The 23,469-nt window shown below is 43.8% G+C and overlaps 1 protein-coding gene across 2 annotated transcripts in view; it reads right to left on the bottom strand.

Moving 5' to 3' along the window:
• Positions 1 to 272: 272 nt before the first annotated feature.
• Positions 273 to 23,469, bottom strand: part of LOC124041119 (disks large homolog 5-like) — a 91,964-nt gene continuing 68,767 nt past the window's right edge. For both annotated transcript variants that reach the window (XM_046358323.1, XM_046358324.1), the window contains 11 exons: positions 22,149 to 22,282; positions 21,580 to 21,744; positions 21,247 to 21,433; positions 20,415 to 20,563; positions 13,407 to 13,577; positions 13,052 to 13,242; positions 12,812 to 12,955; positions 11,193 to 11,320; positions 9,764 to 9,873; positions 2,876 to 2,985; positions 273 to 2,732 (listed from right to left, as the gene is read on the bottom strand). In XM_046358323.1, the coding sequence (XP_046214279.1) occupies positions 2,629 to 2,732; positions 2,876 to 2,985; positions 9,764 to 9,873; positions 11,193 to 11,320; positions 12,812 to 12,955; positions 13,052 to 13,242; positions 13,407 to 13,577; positions 20,415 to 20,563; positions 21,247 to 21,433; positions 21,580 to 21,744; positions 22,149 to 22,282 (1,593 nt within the window). In that variant the 3' untranslated portion in view covers positions 273 to 2,628. The remainder of the gene's footprint in view (positions 2,733 to 2,875; positions 2,986 to 9,763; positions 9,874 to 11,192; positions 11,321 to 12,811; positions 12,956 to 13,051; positions 13,243 to 13,406; positions 13,578 to 20,414; positions 20,564 to 21,246; positions 21,434 to 21,579; positions 21,745 to 22,148; positions 22,283 to 23,469) is intronic.

Below are 23,469 nucleotides of genomic sequence, written 5' to 3'. Positions count from 1 at the left end.
AACAGCATGCAGCAAAATGGCAGTTTGGCTAACAACCAATGTCAAAGCGTTCTTGCAAGAGCTGCACTCTACCGATTGGCTGTTGTGCAGTCACGTCGCTGAAATGTGCATAAACCTTTGGAACCTTGAACACTGGTAGCTAGCTCGCTGGTCGCCAACCGTTAAATCGCTGTGTCTCCTCGCATCTTCTTCCACTGAAAATGAATGCAGCTACGTCGCTGATATTCTCGCCAAGTGTAAGTCCCCAGTAATGAGTCTGACACAAAACCATGTCATTGCGATAGAGAAAATGACTTTTATTCTAATGTTCATGTCTTAACATTTGATACATATCACATTTTTCAAAGAAAATAAAAATAAAACCGCAGAACAGTACCTGGCAGCTTGTCATTCTTCTTAGAAATACAACCATTTCACATGGCATCCCTCATTTTAAACCATCTCTACCTACTACAAAAAAATGTACATTACAATTGTACTTAATATGCCTATCATACAGCCCAATAGTCAAACTTCAGATCTGATTTTCCTTTGAAAAACTGTGTATTAAGTCCCTTTTTCAGCAAGAATGCAAATATGGAGGAGCATTCTGTCTGTCTGTTTTCTAATCAAGATGATTAAAGAATAAAAAGGCCATCAATGAAATGTATGGAACTAATGTGATACATTTAAAATGTGAATTAGTTGGTAAAAATGATATAGTACCTATTTATTTATAATGTCTACTGGGAAACCTAGGAACCATTTGTTAAGGTCCACAGAATAACAAGTGCAAAACAGAAATAAAAAAGATCAAACTGACGTACTGGATTTTGGCACATTAGGATGCAGGAGAATGTGTTTATGCCTCTTAGATAAAAATACAAAAATACATTAAATAACAATGGAAAAAAAATATCACTAACATTTAAATGGTTTTATTAAGGAATAAGAAAAAAATATATGTATATATTTGCTCCATGGTGTCATTCTGGTTTGTGAGTACATTTAAAAAAGGTGACAACCAAAGACAAAAACAGTAAAACATGCAAATACCTGCTAAGACATGACTACTGAACTTCCACAGGCCTGAGAACTAGTTGAAATACATGTACTATAGAATAATTCATCTGCATACTGTTACAGTCCATAGGCCCCTGTGAGGCATGTACACTCACACAAACATATATATATATATTCTCTATATTGTCTTTAAATATGTGACAGATAGATATGTGATGGAGACACAGCGGTCTGTCTAGCCCTGGAGTGTATTCTGAGGTGGTCACCGTCTGGCCTACCCTCACAGCCTTGCCATTGTCATACGCTCTGTACGGTCTCATTCCTGGACCCCAGGACCGAGTTTGGGAAGCCCTGCTCTATAGTGTTTGTTTGCAGACCTATAGTGTTTGTTTGCAGACCTAGTGTTAACTTGGGTTGACAAATTCTGTGAACTTTCAATAAAATCCTTGGTTTACGGATTTCCTGCTTATTCACCTCCCGATTCCAGGAATCCTCCAACTGGGATTTCTGGAACTACAGGGAATTTTGCAACCCTAGTGTTAACTTCATGGTGTTTGCAGATCTGAAGGTAACAGATGGGTGTGAACAGCATGGTGATGGCTCCAGCTAGCCTTCCAATGGGGAGGTCCTATTGCCATATTGCTTCAACTTATTCTGTTCTATCAGATCGGAAAGGGTAAGGAATGGGGGCCTGTCTCCGACGGAAGGCACTTCCGATAAGCCCGTAAACTGTCCACTCACGTGCAGTAACCATAGAAACGCAACGAATAGACCAGACACCATTCGCTACTGCCATGTGTGATTTTCATGGCTTTTGCTTTGCTATAGACACACAATTTAATTTGACACAGTTACACACGTGATGCACACCGAAGTTTGGTATGATTGAAAACTGTAAAATATTGTTTGATTTGACCCTTTCAAAATCGCCTTTTGGATAAAACATTTTTGACAGAAGACCGATAAGACATATCGCTTGGAGAGGTTTGTCTGTTCTACAGGTAACGTTTCTATGGCGTCAACTTCATACCAATATCAAAGACCATGTTTCAATCCAACCAACAAAGTCATTACAATTCATCAATAATATTACTCTCTCTCTCGTACACACGATTCATACGCACACACAGTTATTATTATTCCACATTATTAGTTGTCAGTCATTGAATGGGGTGTGTAAAACAGGGTGATGTCATTTGATACACAGGTTTGATTTAAGGGCTGATTCTGGGTCAGGGGGGTCTAACACATTCCAGCAGAACATTTAACAGCAATACACACTCATGTCTTAACTGTAAAAGACTGCTTACAATGCAGCTTTACAGAAACACCACCTTAAAACCCTTAGCGAAGACCAAATGAAGTGTAACAGCCTGTCAGTTCTACCAACCTGCTACAGATTACACAGAGAAGAAAAGGCTCTGGTTAAAAAGGTACAAATCAACACCCTAAAAACAATAACAAAAATATCTAGCTTACATGTGTAGTAGCTTACTGTAGTGTACCTATTGGTATAGTGTGGAAGGTCTTGTAGTGTTTGTTGTGAGTGGAGAGGCGCAGTGCAACAGGGTGCAGTGGTGGCCTCCACCCTCTAGGGGAGAAGGGTGCAGTGGTGGCCTCCACCCTCTAGGGGCAGCCAAGGGGAGTCCACAGGACCTTACTCTGTTCCTGGTCAACTATGGTTATGATCTGAGTGCAAATGTAGGGCAGAGAGCCGCCCTGGACAATACCTGGAAAGATACAGGAAGAGCAGGGTTAACGAAGTTAGAAAATGACACACGAAGCCACATACACGTATGCACACGCTCATCCACACACCCCCACACACAGCCAAAGAGAAACAGAGACAGTGCAACATGAGTCGAATACCAACCTGTAAAGAATGTGCTATACTCCTGCTCTATCTTCTGTGCAACCTCAAACTGCTCCTTGGAATGTTTTTGAGAGACCTTGTCTCGCAGATACACTGGATCCTTCTGTTCCCTGAGGAGAGAAAACCAGCGCAGAGTATTAACACAGCCTCACTATCAACACAGACAAACCAATATAGAGTAATAACACACAGCCTCGCTAACACATACAAATCAATATAGAGTATTAACACAGCCTCACTACCAACACATACAAATCAATATAGAGTATTAACACAGCCTCATCACTAACACAGACAAACCAATAAAGCGTATTAACACACATCCTTATTACTAACACATACAGGTAAACTGCCAAAATAAAGGAACCGCCAACATTGTGTCTTAATAGGGTTTTGGGCCACGATGAGCCGCCAGAACAGCTTCAACACGCCTTGGCATAAATTCAAGCGATTGCTGTCCGCGGTGCTGAAACATCAGTGCTCTGTTAAATTGGAGCATTTTACATTTTAGTCATTTAGCAGACGCTCTTATGCTTTTCCTAGACCATGTTGCTATGTGCATAATAGCAAAGTTAACCAGCATATTGGTGTTGAGAACAATGTGGCGGAGGCATCAGCAGAATGAGGAGATGAGAAAACAGCCCTTGCCTTAAATTGTCTACGAAAATTGGGGAAACCAACTTAAATTAGGTACATAATCAATAGCCAAATTGTTAAAAAAAATAATTTAAACCTTTATTTAACCAGGTAGGCCAGTTGAGAACAAGTTCTCATTTACAAATAAAGCAAAGCAGTGTGACACAAACAACAACAAAGAGTTACACATGGAATAAACAAACGTCCAGTCAATAACGGAATAGAAAAGTCTATTTACAGTGTGTGCAAATGAGGTAAGATTAGGGATGTAAGGCAATAAATAGGCTATAGTGGCGAAATAATTACAATTTAGCAATTAAAACACTGGAGTGATAGATGTACAGAAGACGAATGTGCAAGTAGAGATACTGGGGTGCAAAGGAGCAAAAAAAACAAAATCAATATGGGGATGAGGTAGTTGGATGGGCTATTTACAGATGGGCTATGTACAGGTGCAATGATTTGTAAACTGCTCTGACAGCTGATGCTAGTGAGGGAGATAGGAGTCTCCAGCTTCAGTGATTTTTGCAATTAATTCCAGTCATTGGCAGCAGAGAACAGGAAGGAAAGGCAGCCAAAGGAGGAATTGGCTTTGGGGGTGACCAGTGAAATATTCCTGCTGGAGCGCATGCTATGGGTGTTGCTGTGGAGACTAGTGAGCTGAGATAAGGCAGGGTTTTACCTAGCAAAGACTTACAGATGACCTGGAGCCAGTGGGTTTGGCGACGAGTATGAAGCGAGTGTCAGCCAACGAGAGCGTATAGGTCGCAGTGGTGGGTAGTATATGGGGCTTTGGAGACAAAACGGATGGCACTGTGATAGACTGCATCCAATTTGCTGAGTAGAGTGTTGGAGGCTATTTTGTAAGTGACATCGCCGAAGTTGAGGATCGGTAGGATAGTCAGTTTTACGAGGGTATGTTTGGCAGGATGAGTGAAGGATGCTTTGTTTTGCGAAATAGGATGCCGATTCTTGATTTAATTTTGGATTGGAGATTCTTAAAATGAGTCTGGAAGGAGAGTTTACAGTCTAACCAGACACCTAGGTACTTGTAGTTGTCCACATATTCTTAGTCAGAACCGTCCAGAGTAGTGATGCTAGACGGGCGAGGGGGTGCCGGGCAGAGATCAGTTGAAGAGCATGCATTTAGTTTTACTTGCATTTTAGAGACTGCCAGAGGTCCGGACAACAGGCCCTCCGATTTGACACACTGAACTCTATCTGAGAAGTAGTTGGTGAACCAGGCGAGGCAGTCATTTGTGCCCGGCTTTATCAATCATCCACAGATATCTATAAAAATAAGACAGATCCTGCTTCTGTTGCCTGTGATTGTTTAACAGCCTACTGATTTCGTGATCACCAAGCTTCATGCAACCACAACGTGTTAGAAAAACAATTTCACAAATTCAGCTTTTTTAAATCTTTGCTGTAATAAAGACTATATACTTTTTGTTAGAACTGCATTTATTGTGTTGTTAACACTATCAAATTGTCAGAAAAATTCATTCATCATAATATTGCCTATAACTCTTTTTTTGATCTCCCTATTGTTATTATTACTATTATGACCATCATTATAATAAGTAATTATCAATATCATTAGTAGGCTTAGTATAGCAGCCTTGTATAACCACCATTGAGCTGTAGGCCTAAGAGCACATCCTGTTTAGTCTTAATACCATAACTTGAGTGGACCTAAATCCTTCACTTGTTTGTGTCATCACACAGTAGAAATCTAATTGTATTTGTCACATGTGCCAAACACAACAGGTGTAGCCCTTTACAGTGAAATGCTTACTTACAAGCCCTTAACCAACAATGCCGTTTTAAGAAAAATAAGTTAAAGTATTTACTAAAATAATATGTACATGTAGGTAGAGGTAAAGTGACTATGCAAATAGTCCGGGTAGCCATTTGATTAGCTGCTCAGGAGTCTTATGGCTTGGTGTTGGAAGCTCTTGGACCTAGACTTGGCGCTCTGGTACCGCTTACCATGTGGTAGCATAGAGAACAGTCTTTGACTAGGGTGGCTGGAGTGTGACAATTTTTAGGGCCTAAGACTGCCAACTTCTGGGAAAAGAGGTTTGTCTGAGTAAAATATATGAAATACTTTTGTTGACATTGTAGAATTCTAAATAATAGATACATCTAAATCCCATGTCACTACAACTCTACTCATCAGTCCTGGGACAAACCAATTTGGTGCCCTAAGATCTTTAAACAATGCATAAAAATATGTAGTAGAGGAAACAACACCATTTTAAAGTGTTTTAAAAGGGTGGCAAAAATGGATGCAAATGCCACCGCAATTCAAGAATGAATCGTCTACTAACACAGAATCATCTTCTCTCATAAATTGTAAGAAAAAAAGAAGTCAAATTATAGCAGGGCTCTAACCCTGTTCCTGGAGAGCTACCCTCTCCTGTAGCCTTTCACTACCACTCCAGTTGTAACTAACCCGATTCAGCATATTAACCAGCTAATTATTAGAATCAGGTGTGATAGATTAGGGTTGGAGTGAAAACCTACAGGACAGTAGCTCTCCAGGAACAGGGTTGGAGATCCTTGGTATGACAACACATTCTGGCTAACACAGGCCAGCTGCTTGCTAACAGTAGGACCACACAGATATTACCACACAGAACATGTGGCTACACCAATTGACATTACATAAATAGTTTGGAGGGGGAAAAAAGTGGAAGAGCATCTCCAGCTGTTTGGGATTACACAAGGGTGTGTGTGTGTGTGGGTGGGCAACACTCCGAGTTAACACTCCTGCAAAACACACACACACACCAGGGTTTCCGTTAGCCGGAAATGTATGAAAAGCTGTTTAATTCTGTTTAATTCTGTCCAGCCATTTTCTTTGGCCAAATTAAGTTACAACTGTAAAGCTGTGTTTGCCGCAACATAATAGCCTGCTCTTATTTACCCTATAAACAATGGCTTGACTTACTTTTGAATTACTCTAATTAAGTTGAGAAACTTTTGTAAAAGTTGTGGCTATTAGCCTATTATACTGCAGGCCTATGATATAAAGGCATGATATGAAGGCAGTACAGGACGGCGCTCCTACTAACAGTTGAACTTGAGGTGAGGAAGTGTTTCAGGCCTACCAGACTTACTCCTATAATCTAACAATATAATGCTTATCGTTATACTAAATATATGGAGAGAAAATGTTTGAATTAACCTCCTTCTGTACGTCAATATCTATATAGCAGACGCAGTAACAATCTGACAAAGAAATGCGTGTCGTTATTGCATGCAGCCGGCTTATCTCCATCTCTCTGGGGCCAGGACTAACCTTCTCTTCTTTCTTTTTAAATACTTGATTTGTAAACACATAGATACACTTAATAATATAAACACTTAATATATATATAATATCCACCAGAGCTGTTGCCAGAGAATTGAATGTTTAATTCTCTACAATAAGCCGCATCCAACATCATTTAGAGAATTTGGCACTACGTCCAACCAGCCTCACCGCCATGTGTATGGCGGTGTCTGGGTGAGAGGTTTGCTGATGTCAACGTTGTAAACAGAGAGCCCCATGGTGGCGGTGGGGTTATGGTATGGCCAGGCATAAACTATGGACACTGAACACAATTGCATTTTATCGAAGGCAATTTGGCCCACTGTGAGGCCCATTTTTTAAAAAGGTATCTGTGACCAAGAGATTCATATCTATATTTCCAGTCATGTGAAATCTATAGATTAGGGCCTAATGAATTTATTTAAATTGACTGATTTTCTCACATGATCTGTAACTCAGTAAAATCAATATACGCACGCACACACATTTACAGTTGAAGTCAGAAGTTTACATAAACCGTAGCCAAATACATTTAAACTCAGTTTCAGAATTCCCTGTTTTAGATCAGTTAGGATTACCACTTTATTTTAAGAATGTGAAATGTCAGAATAATAGTAGAGATAATTATTTATTTAATCTTTTACTTCTTTCATCACATTCCCAGTGGGTCAAAAGTTTACATATACTAATTGAGTGTTCGGTAGATTTGCCTTTAAATTGTTTCGCTTAGGTCAAACGTTTCAGGTAGTCTCCCACAATAAATTGGGTGAATTTTGGCCCATTCCTCATTTTCTATGGGATTGAGGTCAGGGCTTTGTGATAGCCACTCCAATACCTTGACTGCGTTGTCCTTAAGCCATGTTGCCACAACTTCAGAAGTATGCTTGGGGTCAGTGTCCATTTGGAATACCCATTTGCGACCAAGCTTTAACTTCCTCACTGATGTCTTGAGATGTTGCTTCAATATATCCACATCATTTTTCTCCCTCATGAAGCCATCTATTTTGTGAAGTGCACCAGTCCCTCCTTCAGCAAAGCACCACCACAACATGATGCTGCCACCCCCGTGCTTCACCGTTGGGATGGTGTTCTTCGGCTTGCAAGCCTCCCCCTTTTTCCTCCAATCATAACGGCGGTCATTATGGTCAAACAGTTCTATTTTTGTTTCATCAGACCAGAAGACATTTCTCCAAAAAGTATGATCTTTGTCCCCATGTGCAGTTGCAAACCGTGGTCTGGCTTTTTTTAATGGTGGTTTTGGAGCGGTGGCTTCTTCCTTGCTGAGCACCCTTTCAGGTTATGTCAATATAGGACTCATTTTACTGTGGATATAGATATTTTTGCACCAGTTTCCTCCAGCATCTTCATGAGGTCCTTTGCTGTTGTTCTGGGATTGATTTGCACCATTCGCACCAACGTACGTTCATCTCTAGGAGACAGAATGAGTCTCCTTCCTGAGTGGTATGACGGCTGCGTGGTCCCATGGTGTTTACACTTGTGTACTACTGTTTGTACAGAAGGTGGTACCTTCAGGTGTTTGGAAATTGCTCCCAAGGATGAACCAAACTTGGAGGTCTACACATTTGGCTGATTTCTTTTGATTTTCCCATGATGTCAAGCAAAGAGGCACTGAGTTTGAAGGTAGGCCTTGAAATACATCCACAGGTACACCTCCAATTGACACAAATGATGTCAATTCGCCCATCAGAAGCTACTAAAGCCATGACATCATTTTTGTGGAATTTTTCAAGCTGTTTAAAGGCACACTCAACTTAGTGTATGTAAACTTCTGGCCCACTGGAATTGTGATACAGTGAATTATAAGTTAAATTATCTGTCTATAAAAAATTACTGGAAAAATTACTTGTGTTATGCATGAAGTAGATATCCTAACCGACTTGCCAAAACTCTAGTTTGTTGAAAATACATTTGTGGAGTGGTTGAAAAAACGAGTTTTAAATGACTCCAACTTAAGTGTATGTAAACTTCCAACTTCAACTGTATATGCACACACACACACACACAATACAGTGGATGCCTAAGCCTATTGATCTATGCATGAAATGCCCTGATGCAATTAGTGCTAAAATCGCTGACAGTTGAACAATGAGATGGACAATTACTGTTTTAGGAAAGTAAAGACCAATAAAATATTAATGTTGCATGTGCTACAAATCGAAACATAAGGAATAGTGTTTTTGTCATCGGTTGTTTTTAAGGCTGCGCCAGGTTGGATCTGAATGCATACGGATGTCCGGTAAGTTAACATCTTCCTAGGCACGTTGTCTGGCGTGAAATCTTCCTCATGTAAACTGACACACACCCCTCATTCAAACACTCATGTCCACACACAGGTCAGACAGAGCTATTCAGCACGGCAATGTGTCTGCCGGGGGAATCTCATGGTAGAGAGGAAATCTATCCAACCGTTTCATTACCGACTGTTCAAGGAGGAGAAGAAGTGATCAAATAACATTCGGATACAGCCAGGGGATTTGTCAGTGTGCGTGTGGTAGTAGTCAAGAAGGAGCCTGGGGATTTGACTGTGCTAGTGTTATACTGTTCCTGCTGAATCCCTTCACATCCCATTCATTTCTTCAATTAGTTAGTTACTCACCCGGGGCACCATCGCACACACACACACACACACACACACACACACACACACACACACACACACACACACACACACACACACACACACACACACACACACACACACACACACACACACACACACACACACACACACACACACACACACACACACACACAAAAGTACAAATGGACAAAACACATTAAAGACTCGTCTCCATGGAATTATTTCATCTCAGACCTGGGAACTGGTAAAATGGAACATAACATTTTAAAAGATCTAGAATTATTAGAACACTGAAAATCTGTGAAGAGGATGGGTGTATCTGGCTACTTACTTGATCTGCTTGGCGTTTTTGTAGCGGATGAAGATGACGATAGGATAGATGTGAACGCTGTGCAGCCTCTCAATGGCGTGGGGGGCGATGTCTAGCAGACAGTGACAGTCCTAAAAGGGGGAGAAGAGGAAATCTCAGTTCAGTCGTGTTCTAGGTACAACAACTGGGATGACAAGCAACATGATGCTGCTGCTGCTTTCAGAAAGGACCACCATGATGCTGCTGCTGCTTTCAGAAAGGACCACCATGATGTTGCTGCTGCTGCTTTCAGAAAGTACCACCATGATGTTGCTGCTGCTGCTTTCAGAAAGTACCACCATGATGTTGCTGCTGCTGCTTTCAGAAAGGACCACCATGATGTTGCTGCTGCTGCTTTCAGAAAGGACCACCATGATGTTGCTGCTGCTGTTTTCAGAAAGGACCAACATGATGCTGCTGCTGCTTTCAGAAAGGACCACCATGATGTTGCTGCTGCTGTTTTCAGAAAGGACCAACATGATGCTGCTGCTGCTTTCAGAAAGGATCACCATGATCCTACTGCTTTCAGAAAGGACCACCATGATCCTACTGCTTTCAGAAAGGACCAACATGATGCTGCTGCTGCTTTCAGAAAGGACCACCATGATACTGCTGCTGCTTTCAGAAAGGACCACATGATACTGCTGCTGCTTTCAGAAAGGACCACCATGATCCTGCTGCTGCTGCTTTCAGAAAGGACCACCATGATCCTGCTGCTGCTGCTTTCAGAAAGGACCACCATGATCCTACTGCTTTCAGAAAGGACCACCATGATCCTACTGCTTTCAGAAAGGACCACCATGATCCTACTGCTTTCAGAAAGGACCACCATGATCCTACTGCTTTCAGAAAGGACCACCATGATCCTACTGCTTTCAGAAAGGATCACCATGATCCTACTGCTTTCAGAAAGGATCACCATGATCCTACTGCTTTCAGAAAGGATCACCATGATCCTACTGCTTTCAGAAAGGATCACCATGATCCTACTGCTTTCAGAAAGGACCAACATGATCCTACTGCTTTCAGAAAGGACCAACATGATCCTACTGCTTTCAGAAAGGACCAACATGATCCTACTGCTTTCAGAAAGGACCAACATGATGCTGCTGCTGCTTTCAGAAAGGATCAAATGCAAGAGACTCGACGTCTATTAAGACAGAATGTTGTAAATTGTGAGAAATGAAAAACCTGAAGACTGCTTTTGAGGTGACATTAAAAAAAGCATTTAATTGACCACATCTAACTTTATTCTGAAATAACTAATGGGAACACTTTAATTTGATAAAAGAGACGAGAATCTGACAATATAGAAGTATTTATCTTGGATCAGGTCCCCCCCGTTCATACAATATTTTTTCACTATTATCTAAAAGGTGATACTGATGCTAGATCAGCCCTGATGTTGTACCTTCTCTGTGATCTCCTTGATGGAGGCCACGGTGGTCACATCAAAATGGCCACTCCTGCGTTTGTAGTCGATGAAGAGGCAGTCTTTGACTCCGCGCTCTATAGCCTGCTGGGATGCCTTCATCACCTCTGAGGAAAACACACAGACAGAAGTCAGAGACTGTTCACCCTAATGAATACAACCCAGTAGTCTAACCAAAGAAATAGAAAATGACAAGAAGGGCTACACTCAATGATTGTATTTCTATAAGTCTAAACCCCATTCTGTTCGATAAAATGAGAAGCAATCATCAATAGGCAATAATTTAATAATATATTATTATGTATGCTTTTCTTTTGGAGTGCATGTAGGACAATGTGTCCCAAATGACACCCAATCCACAGGGCACATAAGGCTGCGGTCAAAAGTAGTGCACTACAGTGAATTCGGAAAGTATTCAGACCTTCACTTTTTCCAGATTTTGTTACGTTACAGCCTCATTAATCTACACAAAACAGCCCTTAATGACAAAGCAAAAACTATTTACATAAGTATTCAGACCCTTTGAATTGAGACTCGAAATTGAGTTCAGGTGCATCCCGTTTCCACTGATCATCCTTGAGATGTTTCTACAACTTGATTGTATTTCACTTGTGGTAAATTCAATTGATTAGATAGGATTTGGAAAGGCACACACCTGTCTATACAAAGTCCCACACTTCACAGTACATGTCAGAGCAAACACCAAGCCATGAGGTTGAAGGAATTGTCCATAGAGCTCAGAGACAAGATTGTGTCAAGCCACCAAAACATTTCTGTAGCATTGAATGTCTCCAAGAACAGAGTGGAAGAAGTTAGGAACCACCAAGACTAGAGCTGGCCTCCTGTCCAAACTGAGCAAACGAGGGAGAGGAGCCTTGGTCAGGGAGGTGACCAAGAACCAGATGGTCACTCTGGCAAAGCTCTGTGGAATTAGGAGAACCTTCCAGAAGGACAACCATCTCTGCAGTACTCTACCAATTACACCTTTATGGTAGAGTGGCCAGACAGAAGCCACACCTCAGTAAAAAGACACATGACCGCCCACTTGGAGTTTGGAGTCAGCCCACTTGGAGAGTAGTCAGGATCGAGGGAAAGATGAATGGAGAAAAGTACAGAGAGATCCTTGATGCTCCAGAGCGCTCAAGACCTCAGACTGGGGCAAAGGTTCACCTTCCAACAGGACACCAACCAGAAGCACACAGCCAAGACAAAGCAGGAGTGGCTTCGGGACAAGTCGCTGAATATCGTTGAGTGGCCCAGCCAGAGCCCGTACTTCAACCCGATTGAACATCTCTGGGGAGACCTGAAAATAGCTGTGCAGTAACGCTCCCCATCCAACCTGACAGAGGTTGGGAGGATCTACAAAGAAGAATGGGGGAAACTTCCCAAATACAGGTGTGCCAAGGTTATAGCGTCATATTCTAAAAAGTATTATTGGGTAAGGTTGTAATGTAACAAAATGTGGAAAAAGTTAAGGGATCTGATTACAGTGCTGATCTCAACTCAACCAGTATTATTAGTATTATATTGTGGTAATATATATATGTTGTACTCTACTCAACCAGTATTATATTGTGGTACTGTTGTACTTTACTCACCCAGGACACATCTGCAGAACTTCCCGGGGGACTCTTTAACCAGCATGTCCTTGACGGGGTCTGAGAGAGGGCCGAGGATCACGACCGGCCTAGAGGAAACACACACTACCTTCTGGACCCGCTGGTACGCCAGGCTCACACAGTCTGAGGGGGAGACACACACACACACAATCAGTCCGTGGGGTGGCGTTACACACGAAGCCTCATACTCTGTCCATGTAAAGGTGTGTGTGTCCTCACCCTCTAGAAATGGTATGGAGTCTGTGCTAATGGCGTCCTGGGCCACCAGTTCCTTGCCGTCTTTAGAGCTGCTGCGTTTGTGTTTGTGCTTCCTCCTAAAGAAGGATCTCCTGGCGGCAGCAGACAGACTCTTACTGTCCTTGTCTTCCTTCAGCTCTGTCATACTGTGTCGGTACAACTCCTGGTCCATCCTACACACACACACACACACACACACACACACACACACACACACACACACACACACACACACACACACACACACACACACACACACACACGGAAGTTACCCAAATGATAAGGAGAGACTAACTGGTATCAGCTAATAACTTAATAGTGTGTGTGTGTGTCCTACATGTATTTGCTGGGGATCTGTCCTCTCTGGATACGCTGTGCATTCTCATCCAGCTGCCAGACCATCCAGCTGCCGAAGCTGCCCATTGGTAGAGTATCATCCACATACAGAATGTCATCCTTCTGAAAACTCAGGTCCAGCTCTGCCTCTGCAGTCCGCTCATAAAGTGCTCTAGAGAGATGGAGGGGGGGGAAGTACGGCGAGGGGGAGAGCGAGAGGAAGGGTGGAATGGAGAGAGGGTTAGTGTGTGTGTGTTAACTGTGTGTGTGTGTGTGCGCTCCCATGTGAGTGAGCATTCATACCTATTCCCCTTTAAAGTCTAGCCCACTGAGGTTGGAGCCCCATAGCTCTTTTTCTCAGCATATCTGTGTGTGTGTCAATCTGTGTGTGTGAAGGCCCTGTCAGGGATGGGGCTGTGTGTGTGCATGTATCTGTGCGTGTGAAGGCCGTGTCAGGGTTGGGGCGGACATCCTGACCCGGTCTGTGTGACTTCGGCAGGCAGCTGCTGCCATGCAGAGACTCAAGTTGCATCTCGAATGGCACTCTATTCCCTATAAAGTGCACTACTTGGCAATGGGCCCTAGTTCAAAATGGTGCACTATATTGGGAATAGAGTACCATTTGGGACACAGAGTCAGCTTCTTACAGACTTCTAACAATGAACACCTGCACTGACCGACACACACCTTCTCCTCCATAGCCTGTAGTCTATGAGCTGTCCCGGTCTGCCTCGTGCACACACATGCGAACACACGCAAACTCTCTACATGGGAATTTAACCAGGGGCTAATGGAGAGGGCAAATCTCCTCTGTTTTTCTGTCTGAAGGTAAACCATTCGTAGACAGACAGGACCTCTATAGTGAGATACTAATTGTAACAATGTTCAGAACAGAGCAATCCGCTGCTTTCTTGGTCTTCACAAACTGACTCCAAACCTGGCCATCTGTGGAGATATGGGTTGGGAACCATGTGTGGTTTGGCAAAAAGGTGACATGGAACAGACTGATACATTTGCCAGAACACAGAATCGCAAAAAAAAGTTTTACTGGGACCTTAACCATTTTGTAGACCACGGAGAGTTGTGAGTATCTATGTTTTGTGAAACTGATTTGCAGGATATATAGGAACAAATTACCAGGTGGTGTTAACCAAATCAAGGACAAGCCTTTGTGGAAAAATGGGCAGTTGATTTTGAGTTTCAACTTAAACTTAGAACGTACACTCAACGAGAAATACACTCCTGAACCATATGTAAGTCTGAACCTAACAAAAAACCAAAGCTCAGTTTGTGCTCAGATCCATGGGTAGAGTTAAAGCCCCTGAAGAGGAGGCATTTTGCCTACTGTGTGATCTTGGGGGAATCAAAAACCAAACACATTTAGTGTTTCATTGCCCTCTGTATGATCTGACATGATGATGATAACCTTAAAGGATTCTGGGTACGGGACGAGTACAGGCTTGAATTTTGTTTCAGACATGGTGTGTTTGAGATTGCTCAGTTTGTTCAAAATGCTTGCATTTTATTTAACTAGGCGAGTCACAATGCCTGGAAAAGGAGAAATGTACTTTTTGCGTAGTGGGGCTAGATGGTAGCCGGTTGCGTAGTGGGGCTAGATGGTAGCCGGTTGCGTAGTGGGGCTAGATGGTAGCCGGTTGCGTAGTGGGGCTAGATGGTAGCTGGTTGTGTAGTGGAGCTAGACAGACAGACAGGTTATAGACAGACAGAGACATATCCAGACAGGCAGATTCAGACGTAGACAGAGACCGGCAGATACAGACAGAGACATAGACAGGCAGATACAGACATAGACAGAGACAGGCAGATACAGACATAGACAGAGACAAGCAGATACAGACATAGACATAGACAGGCAGATACAGACATAGACATAGACAGAGACAGGCAGATTCAGACATAGACAGAGACAGGCAGATACAGACATAGACAGGCAGATACAGACATAGACAGAGACATAGACAGGCAGATACAGACATAGACAGAGACATAGACAGGCAGATACAGACATAGACATAGACAGGCAGATACAGACAGAGACATAGACAGGCAGATACAGACATAGACAGAGACATAGACAGGCAGATACAGACATAGACATAGACAGGCAGATACAGACGTAGACAGAGACATAGACAGGCAGATACAGACGTAGACAGAGACATAGACCGGCAGATACAGACATAGACAGAGACATAGACAGGCAGATACAGACAGGCAGATACAGGCAGGCAGATACAGACGCAGACAGAGACATAGACAGGCAGATACAGACGTAGACAGAGACCGGCAGATACAGACATAGACAGAGACATATACAGGCAGATACAGACAGGCAGATACAGGCAGGCAGATACAGACGCAGACAGAGACATAGACAGGCAGATACAGACGTAGACAGAGACCGGCAGATACAGACATAGACAGAGACATAGACAGGCAGATACAGACGTAGACAGAGACATAAACAGGCAGATACAGACGTAGACAGACACATAGACAGGCGTAGACAGAGACCGGCAGATACAGACATAGACAGAGACATAGACAGAGGCGTAGACAGGCGTAGACAGGTGTAGACAGAGACCGGCAGATACAGACATAGACAGAGACATAGACAGGCGTAAACAGAGACCGGCAGATACAGACATAGACAGAGACCGGCAGATACAGACATAGACAGAGACATAGACAGAGACATAGACAGGCGTAGACAGAGACCGGCAGATACAGACATAGACAGAGACATAGACAGAGACATAGACAGGCGTAGACAGAGACCGGCAGATACAGACATAGACAGAGACATAGACAGGCGTAGACAGAGACCGGCAGATACAGACATAGACAGAGACATAGACAGAGACATAGACAGGCGTAGACAGAGACCGGCAGATACAGAGAGACAGAGACATAGACAGAGACATAGACAGGCGTAGACAGAGACCGGCAGATACAGACATAGACAGAGACATAGACAGGCGTAGACAGAGACCGGCAGATACAGACATAGACAGAGACATAGACAGGCAGATACAGACGTAGACAGAGACATAAACAGGCAGATACAGACGTAGACAGAGACATAGACAGAGACATAGACAGAGACATAGACAGAGACATAGACAGAGGCGTAGACAGAGGCGTAGACAGGCGTAGACAGGCGTAGACAGAGACCGGCAGATACAGACATAGACAGAGACATAGACAGAGACATAGACAGGCGTAGTCAGAGACCGGCAGATACAGACATAGACAGAGACATAGACAGAGACATAGACAGGCGTAGACAGAGACCGGCAGATACAGACATAGACAGAGACATAGACAGGCGTAGACAGAGACCGGCAGATACAGACATAGACAGAGACATAGACAGAGACATAGACAGGCGTAGACAGGCGTAGACAGAGACCGGCAGATACAGACATAGACATAGACAGGCGTAGACAGAGACCGGCAGATACAGACATAGACAGAGACATAGACAGAGACATAGACAGGCGTAGACAGAGACCGGCAGATACAGACATAGACAGAGACATAGACAGGCGTAGACAGAGACCGGCAGATACAGACATAGACAGAGACATAGACAGGCAGATACAGACGTAGACAGAGACATAAACAGGCAGATACAGACGTAGACAGAGACATAGACAGAGACATAGACAGAGGCGTAGACAGGCGTAGACAGGCGTAGACAGAGACCGGCAGATACAGACATAGACAGAGACATAGACAGAGACATAGACAGGCGTAGATAGAGACCGGCAGATACAGACATAGACAGAGACATAGACAGAGACAGGCGTAGACAGAGACCGGCAGATACAGACATAGACAGAGACATAGACAGGCGTAGACAGAGACCGGCAGATACAGACATAGACAGAGACATAGACAGAGACATAGACAGGCGTAGACAGAGACCGGCAGATACAGACATAGACAGAGACATAGACAGGCGTAGACAGAGACCGGCAGATACAGACATAGACAGAGACATAGACAGGCGTAGACAGAGACCGGCAGATACAGACATAGACAGAGACATAGACAGAGACATAGACAGGCGTAGACAGAGACCGGCAGATACAGACATAGACAGAGACATAGACAGGCGTAGACAGAGACCGGCAGATACAGACATAGACAGAGACATAGACAGAGACATAGACAGGCGTAGACAGAGACCGGCAGATACAGACATAGACAGAGACATAGACAGGCGTAGACAGAGACCGGCAGATACAGACATAGACAGAGACATAGACAGGCGTAGACAGAGACCGGCAGATACAGACATAGACAGAGACATAGACAGAGACATAGACAGGCGTAGACAGAGACCGGCAGATACAGACATAGACAGAGACATAGACAGGCGTAGACAGAGACCGGCAGATACAGACATAGACAGAGACATAGACAGAGACATAGACAGGCGTAGACAGAGACCGGCAGATACAGACATAGACAGAGACAGGCGTAGACAGAGACCGGCAGATACAGACATAGACAGAGACATAGACATAGACAGAGACCGGCAGATACAGACATAGACAGAGACGTAGACAGGCAGACATAGACAGAGACAGACGTAGACAGAGACCGGCAGATACAGACATAGACAGAGACAGAAACATAGACAGAGACAGACGTAGACAGAGACATGCAGATACAGACATAGACAGAGACAGAAACATAGACAGAGACAGACGTAGACAGAGACCGGCAGATACAGACATAGACAGAGACATAGACAGAGACATAGACAGGCGTAGACAGAGACCGGCAGATACAGACATAGACAGAGACATAGACAGAGACATAGACAGGCGTAGACAGAGACCGGCAGATACAGACATAGACAGAGACATAGACAGGCGTAGACAGAGACCGGCAGATACAGACATAGACAGAGACATAGACAGAGACATAGACAGGCGTAGACAGAGACCGGCAGATACAGACATAGACAGAGACATAGACAGAGACATAGACAGGCGTAGACATAGACAGGCAGATACAGACGTAGACAGAGACATAAACAGGCAGATACAGACGTAGACAGAGACATAGACAGAGACATAGACAGAGGCGTAGACAGAGGCGTAGACAGGCGTAGACAGGCGTAGACAGAGACCGGCAGATACAGACATAGACAGAGACATAGACAGAGACATAGACAGGCGTAGATAGAGACCGGCAGATACAGACATAGACAGAGACATAGACAGAGACAGGCGTAGACAGAGACCGGCAGATACAGACATAGACAGAGACATAGACAGGCGTAGACAGAGACCGGCAGATACAGACATAGACAGAGACATAGACAGAGACATAGACAGGCGTAGACAGAGACCGGCAGATACAAACATAGACAGAGACATAGACAGGCGTAGACAGAGACCGGCAGATACAGACATAGACAGAGACATAGACAGGCGTAGACAGAGACCGGCAGATACAGACATAGACAGAGACATAGACAGGCGTAGACAGAGACCGGCAGATACAGACATAGACAGAGACAGAGACATAGACAGGCGTAGACAGAGACCGGCAGATACAGACATAGACAGAGACATAGACAGGCGTAGACAGAGACCGGCAGATACAGACATAGACAGAGACATAGACAGAGACATAGACAGGCGTAGACAGAGACCGGCAGATACAGACATAGACAGAGACATAGACAGAGACAGGCGTAGACAGAGACCGGCAGATACAGACATAGACAGAGACATAGACAGGCGTAGACAGAGACCGGCAGATACAGACATAGACAGAGACAGAGACAGAGACAGGCGTAGACAGAGACCGGCAGATACAGACATAGACAGAGACATAGACAGAGACAGGCGTAGACAGAGACCGGCAGATACAGACATAGACAGAGACATAGACATAGACAGAGACCGGCAGATACAGACATAGACAGAGACAGACAGGCAGACGTAGACGTAGACAGGCAGACGTAGACGTAGACAGAGACCGGCAGATACAGACATAGACAGAGACAGAAACATAGACAGAGACAGACGTAGACAGAGACATGCAGATACAGACATAGACAGAGACAGAAACATAGACAGAGACAGACGTAGACAGAGACATGCAGATACAGACAGAGACAGACGTAGACAGAGACATGCAGATACAGACAGAGACAAATACAGATAGACATTTGGACAGGCAGATACAGACGTAGGCAGAAACAGACGCAGGTAAAATACGGAACGGTTCCGTATTTCACTGAAAGAATAAACTTCTCGTTTTCGAAATGATCGTTTCCGGATTCGACCCTATTAATAACCTAAGGCTCGTATTTCCGTGTGTTATTATGCTATAATTAAGTCTATGATTTGATAGAGCAGTCTGACTGAGCAATAGTAGGCACCAGCAGGCTCGTAAGCATTCATTCAAACAGCACTTTCATGCGTTTTGCCAGCATTTCGACGTCAACAGTGAAGAGGCAACTCCGGGATGCTGGCCTTCTAGGCAGAGTTCTTCTGTCCAGTCTGTTCTTTTGCCACTCTTGGTTTCTTTTTAATGGCCAGACAGATATGGCTTATTCCTTTCAACTCTGAGTAGAAGACCAGCATCCCGGAGTCACCTCTTTGCTGTTGACGTCGAGACTGGTGTTTTGCAGATACTATTTAATGAAGCTGCCAGTTGAGGAATGTGCTTTTCTTTCTTTCAAAAACAAGGACATTTCTAAGTGACCCCAAACTTTTGAACGGTAGTGTGTGTGTGTGTGTGTGTGTGTGTGTGTGTGTGTGTGTGTGTGTGTGTATATATATATGTAAAAATATACATACAGACATATAAACAGACAGACAGTATCTCTATAGTGTAACAGAGGATGATTCTCCTGGAAGTGGGACATAATTGCTTTAGATGTTGAGAGAGTTCCTCTCCATGGGCTTCACTGGTGCATCATGAAACAGGCATTTTGGAGACAGGTGTGTGTGTGTACCTGATATAGAAGCCGTCCCCCGGTGTGTCTTTAACCATGTTGAAGTCGTCAGGTCGTTGTTGGACTCTGAGAGTGACTGTCTCGGCCGGCTTCAGCATCTCTACATACATCTCCTCCACCGTCTTGTTCTTCATATTCACTGACCCATACTGAGATAGAGAATTGGAATTTACAAACCCCTTTATTGGGTAAACATCATCATTACACAAAGAAATGTTTAAAGAAAATATATATGACAGAGGGAGAGGGGTTGGGGGGGATGAAAGGAGAGAGAAAAAGGAGAGAGAAGAGGGAGAGGGGGGTGAGAAGGAGCAAGAGTGTGAGATAGAGAGAGAAAGGGAAATAGAGAGTGAGAGAGATGAGTGATAGATTTTGGCAGTGTCACTCTAGACCAATCAATACATTCATTTCAAAGCCCTGGGCTGGTCCACAGAGTAAAACACAGACTCCTTCAGCCTCTGTTTTTTTGGTTGCATGTCTGTCCATTGATTAGGAGGAGGATGCGAGAGGAGGAAAATGGACAGAGTTCTGTTCTGATGACAAGGCTCTAGGCCTGCTTGAAGAACAGAGATTAAAGTGACAAGAGTGGGAGCATGACAGGAATGGGACAGTGCGAGTTACTCTACTTATAGAGATTGGCCGTGTAGGTATACCACAGTGTACAATGAGAGAAGGAGAGGAGAGAGGCAATCGATAAAGGAACAAAGACAGACAAGGAAAACAGCGATGGGCTTTGGCAGAGATGCTGCACAGTGAAAAATGTTCGCTCATAAAAAAAGTTGTGATAGACCTTGTGTGTGTGTCCACCTACATGCTGGTGCATGTAACCTACCTCCAGTATGAGGTCCCCAGGCTGCAGGCCCTCTGGTCCCCTAGCAGGGCTGTCCTTCTCCAGACTCTTTACATAGACCCCCCGGAGGTTCCCTCCACACAGCCCCAGCCCCAGCTCTGCACCCTGGGCCCTGAGCACCGTCACCACCCGTGGCTCACACACCTTACGACTGCCCTCTGACGACACCCTGGAGTGGAGAAGGGAAGAACGAGAATACCTTACCAAACAGAAATGTGTCTTCTGCGGTACCCAACCCCTGCAATATACACAAATCGACATGAAGTTGGAGAGGCTGGAGCAGTCAGATGTGGGCCCGGCAGAGGTATGTGTTACCTGATGAAGCTGTGAGGACTAGTTGTAGGGGTGGTCTGTTTGGAGGAGGGGGTGAGTGTTCCTTCATCCTGTTCACTCAGAGTGTCTATAGTAGAGTGGTTGTCTGGGGTGGTGGCTCCACTGCCCTGGGGCGTGAACTGGCTGCTCACCGGCTCCAGACCAGAACTACACACGCAGAGAGAGAAAAACCTTAGTATGGGCTCCCGAGTTACGCAGCGGTCTAAGGCACTGCATCTCAGTGCTAGAGGTGTCACTACAGACACCCTGTTTTGAATCCAGGCTGTATCACAACCAGCCGTGATTGGGACGGGTTTGGCCGGTGTAGGCCATCATTGGAAATAAGATTTATTTTCTTAACTGACTTGCCTAGTTAAATAAAGGTTAAATATTGGTACCAGCTATTTAAAAAGTGGTAAATGAGGCCTGTATATTTTATATGACTACGAGATTTGTCATGGCATGTCCTAGGTCAATTTTACACACCTTTTGAAGTATGAAAGACTGACATTATCTTTGATTACTCGTATATTTATGTAAATTTACCACTGGGAAGAAATGTCATTGTTTACCTGGATCGTGAGGGGTTTCCCAGCTGGTACATGTGGGGGTTGTATTGAGCCATAATGGTGATGGTGTCACACTGCTGACCAATGATCAGCCTGGCCTGCTGCTCTGTGGCATTACGCAGGTTAATACCGTTATACTGGAGGAGAAGAGAAAGTTTAGATGTTATTGAAAAATCTTCACTGAAAATAAACAACACTTCTCAATTCTACAGGCATTAATAATAATATTTTTATTTTTTATTATTGAATATTCGAAACTTGCAGTGAAGCCGCTCAACAACTGCATCATACAAGTCATCCAACAGATGCGACACACAGAAGCATCCAGGGTCAATGCCCTGCTCAAGGGCTCGTTGACAAATCTCCCACCAGGCCAAAAAACGTGAACCTGAAACCTCCAAGATCCCCCCCACAGTTCCCCAATAGCTGTCCCTCAACCATTTGAGACCACTCCCACAGTCCCCCCCAGGAAGAAAAATAAAAAATACAATGAATTCCGTTCCCCACCCCCAGAACCACCCAATGCACCAGCAACCAAGACAATGAACTAAAGAGAAAAAAGGAAAAGACAGAAGAAAACAGTAAACAACAATGCAAAAAAATAAATAAATGTAAAACAAAGGAGAACTAAAATCATAACAGCAATGCCAACTTTATATGTTTGTGTGCATGTCTGGCACTATAACATGTATGTGTGTGTTCTTGTATGTGTTTATTTGAATGAGAGCATGTGTACAAACACCTGCACGGCATCGGCAACCATTAGTTGTAAAAACACTGCCACTTAGTGTCATTTAAACATACTTTTTATTATGTTTCATTTTGATTTTTTATATTTTTTAAATAATTGTTAAAAGTTTATCTTTGACCATCATTCCATCTCCCACACAGCAACTCCACTCCAACTTGTCTCCAATTCCACATACCAACCCTCAGCCCATCCCACCCATCTCTGCTGGCCACCCACTTTGGGTTGCTAGGCAACACATTTCTTTCAACTATGCTGTGACGTTTAACGTACAATTTCAATCTAATTGAATAGAATCCACAGATTGCGAGTTGAAGACAAATACTTTTACTAAGAGTATCAGTATATTAGTAATTGACTGACCCGGTCTCTCCATCTCCTAACAGTACTATTTCTAGGGTCAATTTTAGATCAATTCTATGCATTTTCAGCCATTCCTGAACCTGAGACCAGAAACAGGCTACCTTATGGCAATACCAAAATAAATGGTTTAATGAATCTGTAACAAAATCTGCAGAGCTTCGATGATTTTATGCCCCAAATATTAAACATTTTGTTGGTGGCAAGAATTCTATA

Source organism: Oncorhynchus gorbuscha, linkage group LG08 (genome assembly GCF_021184085.1).
Source record: "Oncorhynchus gorbuscha isolate QuinsamMale2020 ecotype Even-year linkage group LG08, OgorEven_v1.0, whole genome shotgun sequence".
Classification (NCBI taxonomy): domain Eukaryota; kingdom Metazoa; phylum Chordata; class Actinopteri; order Salmoniformes; family Salmonidae; genus Oncorhynchus; species Oncorhynchus gorbuscha.
The sequence above is the reverse complement of the archived record's forward strand: the minus strand, read 5'-3'. Positions and strand labels throughout refer to the sequence as shown.